Source organism: Psammomys obesus, unplaced genomic scaffold, assembly GCF_907164565.1.
Source record: "Psammomys obesus unplaced genomic scaffold, mPsaObe1.curated_primary_1811, whole genome shotgun sequence".
Taxonomy (NCBI): domain Eukaryota; kingdom Metazoa; phylum Chordata; class Mammalia; order Rodentia; family Muridae; genus Psammomys; species Psammomys obesus.
In genome coordinates, this window is record NW_026593065.1 from 2207 (window position 1) to 6039 (window position 3833).

Consider the following 3833-nt stretch of genomic DNA (forward strand, 5'->3'; position numbering starts at 1 on the left):
ATTTATTTGTGGGTGGGACTCACTCGTGCTAGGCAGCAGCTCCATAGAATAGAAAATGGCTGGGACCCATATTAAAAAATCTATATTTGATAACAAGGTAAAGTGTCATGAGGCTAGCCTTGTAACACACCTTGGCCGTAAATCAGCCACTCTGGCTTTCAAGCAACTGCAGGGCAGGAGCCTGGGTCAGGGCTGGCTGTGGGAGCCACGCTTGAGCTGGCTTGAGAGAACATTTTGCACAAGATATTTCCTAAGTGCTAGTGGGATTTGTGTCACAGCTCTGCAGGCCCTGGCTGGATTCCCATGTCCCTCCCTCATCTTGTTATAAAGATCACTGCACCCTCCAGCCAACAATTAGCTCTTCCTGGCTCTGGGGCCTCTGAGTGTCAGCATGGCGCTGAGCATGGTTCTTGTCATTTTGAGCCTCCTTCCACTGCTGGAGGCCCAGAACCCAGAACACGCCAATATTACAGGAATACCTATTACCAACGTCACCTTGACCTGGGTGAGTGCCTGCCAAGGGCCCGGCCCTGAGCACTGGAGATGGCTACCTTTCCTCTGGGTTTTTCCTTCCTTGATGTCTATGTTCATCTCCAGGCTCCTGTTGCTGCCCTTCCCTCTCCTGGAGGAAATTCTAACCAGCTTGGGACTCTGGTGGCATCCCCCTGCCTCCAAACTCAAAGCACCTCTCTGAGGCCTCTCAGTAGGAGACAGAGCAGTGTGATGGCTGACTTTTAAGCTGCATATGTCATCCTTGCCTGGGGTTTCAGTCTTCCCAAGTATGGCTCAGAAGGCATTGCCTGCCGGCCCCTCATCACTGCTGGTTGCTGAGGTCACACGCCAAGCTCTGCTCACCTGTGTGTCTACTTCTTCTCAGCTCTCGGGAAAATGGTTTTATGTCGGATTTGCTTCACACAACCTTGAGTTCAAGAAGGAAGCTCAAAAGATCCAGTCAGAATATTTTTATTTTACCCCAAACTTGACAGATGACACTATTCTGCTTCCAGAGCACCAGACCACGTGAGTCCTTGCAGCGGCCACCCACCCCCACCCGGGCCTCTGTTCCTGGATGCCCGGAAACCTGAGCAAACTGCTTCTGCCTGGCCTCCCTGCCCACCTTCAGGAATGGGGACAGCTGTCTTTTCTACCTGTTTCTTGCCTTTGTGCACGTCTCCTCTCTCTCTGCTACTTTTCCAGAGGCTCTGGGGCTCTCCATGCTCACCTTTCTTTTCCATTTGCCTTCAGGGAGGGCCGGTGTGTCTATAACTCCAGCCAGTTGGGAGTCCAGAGAGAGAATGGACCCTCTCCAAAAAAGGTGAGGGTGTGAACCCACTGCTTTCTGGGAGGTTATTGCAAAGATAAGAGGAGGAAACATGAGGGCAGTTAAGTCGTTCTTGGAGGCTGCATGCTTGTAATTAGAAGCAGGATTCAAATCAGAGTCCAGCTCCACACAAGTCTCTCTTTTAACCTCCTTTACCATTCTCTGTGACCTCAGAGTGGGAACCCATGGGCTGGGCAGCCAGTGACTTCACCCATGCCCTCATGTCACCCGGGACAACGCATCGGCAGGCTACGCAAAAGCTGTGGGCCTCATCTGCTTAGCAACCATGAGGCTTTTAATTCTTGTCCCTGCCCCCACCATTATCTTTCCAAGGTCCCTGCCATTCCTTGTCTATGAAGAACGCAGAGTCAGGCTGGCACACAGCAAACCCTGGGCACACGGCAGCTCCGGGGAGCCCCAGGCGTTTGCCCATAGCTCTTTGCCTCTTCACCTTGAGCATGGAGACCATGACAGCATTCTAGTGACTCACCGAACCCTTCCTCCTGCAGGAGCAGTAGAAATCATTCCCCACCTGACAGTGCTCAAGAAACATGGGGCCTTCATGCTGGCCTTTTACTCAGAGGATGAGAAGAACAAGGGACTGTCCCTTTACGGTAGGCCCTTCGCAACCCTGAGCTCCCCCGGGCCTTACCCTCCGTCCTCCACCCACACCCCACATCCAGACCTGGCCTCCCATCGGTGAACCCTTACCTAGCACAGTCATCCCCCATTCTCCCTTGCAGCTGACAAGCCAGATATTGCCCCAGAGCTGAAGGAAGTATTTCAGAAGACTGTCAAAAGTCTGGGCATGGATGAGTCAGAAATCATATATGCCGACTGGGAAAAGGTAAATAAAGGGATGAGAGCACCCTGGCGGTGGTCCCATTTTGAGTGACGCTAGAGACTCAGGGAGGGTGAGCTGCTGATTAAGGCAGCACAGTGAAGTAGGTGTCTTGCTGTTAAAAACCCTCCTGCCTGCTGTGGCAGCTGAGATTCACAGAGACCATAGATGGGCAATGAGCCTGGGGTGGTTGGGCTAAAATAGGAGATGCAGGAAAGACTTGGGGATGCTGAGAGGCTGGGCTAGAAAGGGCAACTGAGGGAATATCAGGTGCCAGGGTACTAGGCCTTTCCTTGAAGCTTTCCGTGCCACGCCAACTCCGGCAAGCCAGATGACTTCGGTGATAGGCAGGGCTGACCCATGTGGAGTCTTCTTAGTGCTCGCTCTAAACCTGTGCTCAGAGAAAGGCATCCTGAGCTTTGGCTTTGTCCTAGCTGAAGCCATAGGTTCAGCTAATGAGCTTGCGCTTTGTTGAGGAGACAGTACTCTGACTTTTGTGACTCCTTTCTCTGCTCACCGGAGGAGCCCTTCCCCCCCTCACAGCCACTGGAACTGAGCTGTTTCAGTCTGCCTTCCCCTACCTCACAACCAGGGTTCCTCAAAAGATTCACCCAGCCACCTGAGCCTCAGTTGTGTCATCTGCATGACAGTGGGGCCGGAAGGCTTACCCCATACCTCTGGACAGAAGTGTCCAGAAAATGCCTGCCATTCGGGAGTGGAGTGAAGAAGCTGAGGTCCAAAGAGAGGGAAATGGCTTTCCCTAGACCGGCTGTTCTCAACCTGTGGGTCACAGCTCCGCTGAAGGGAATTGCATGTCAGATACCCTGCCTGTCAGATACTGACTTTAAGATTCCGAGGAGTAGCAAAATTACAGTTATGAAGTAGCAACGAAAACAATGCCATGGCTGGAGGTCACCACACCACGAGGATGCAGCATCGGGAAGACAGAACCACTGCTCTAGGCACTCCAGTGAAGCCATGGAAGTTCCAGGATACAGCTGACCCACACTGCCCCGCCTTTTCTGGCTAACCACTGTGCTTTTAGCCTTTGAAAAGAGGAATGTGTTTTAAAATGTATTTATTGCTAGTGTGTGTGTGTGTGTGTGTGTGTCAGAGGATAACTGTAGTGAAGGGCCTCTTCAACCACCCTTACACGGGCTCTGGGGATCGAATTCAAGTTGCCCTTCTGGCTTACCTATCTTGCCAGAATTATTTCTACATCTCATCTTCCACCCAGATTACCCTGGAACTCACAGCAATCCTCCTGCCTCAGCACCCCCAGGTGTGTGCCACTCTGTTCTTTTCCCGGATGTCTTCTAGGATGTGTGCAGTCAGGAGCAGGAACATCTTGATATGAAGAAGAAGAAGAAAGAGAAGGATCTCTAGAAAGGCCAGGCATGGGCTCCGCTCTCTATTCCTGGGCTGTCCCCACACCCAGCCCTTCCACCCTGTGCACCTTGGTTCTTTCTCTGCACAATAAAGGTTTGGTGAAGCAGTCAATAATCATTTCTTTGCTTCCTTCTCTCTCTCTCTCTTCCAAGGACTTCCATGAATGGAACGGAGCCTTAGCTAGATCCAGCGAGCCCCAACATCTGAGTCAGGCTACAAGGAATTGCCCTTGTTATGGGCCCCAAACCCAAGAGGGCATTTAGGGAAGACAAGGCAGAAGAC

At 52.0% G+C, this 3833-nt stretch overlaps 1 protein-coding gene across 1 annotated transcript; it reads left to right on the forward strand.

Annotated features, from left to right (window-relative positions):
• Positions 1 to 385: 385 nt before the first annotated feature.
• Positions 386 to 3603, forward strand: LOC129683514 (alpha-1-acid glycoprotein-like). The gene is made up of 7 exons (XM_055616227.1): positions 386 to 505; positions 878 to 1020; positions 1246 to 1315; positions 1496 to 1565; positions 1831 to 1935; positions 2065 to 2168; positions 3483 to 3603. Exons 1-7 carry the CDS (start codon positions 392 to 394, stop codon positions 3546 to 3548), a joined length of 672 nt encoding a protein of 223 aa, XP_055472202.1. The 5' UTR covers positions 386 to 391; the 3' UTR covers positions 3549 to 3603.
• Positions 3604 to 3833: the final 230 nt, after the last annotated feature.

Excerpts from the sequence above, each read along its gene's own strand:
- LOC129683514 (XM_055616227.1), top strand. The coding sequence starts at position 392 with ATGGCGCTGAGCATGGTTCTTGTCATTTTGAGCCTCCTTCCACTGCTG. Across the intron at positions 506-877 it reads CCAACGTCACCTTGACCTGG|CTCTCGGGAAAATGGTTTTA; the intron begins GTGAGTGCCTGC and ends ACTTCTTCTCAG. Across the intron at positions 1,566-1,830 it reads TCACCCGGGACAACGCATCG|GAGCAGTAGAAATCATTCCC; the intron begins GCAGGCTACGCA and ends TTCCTCCTGCAG.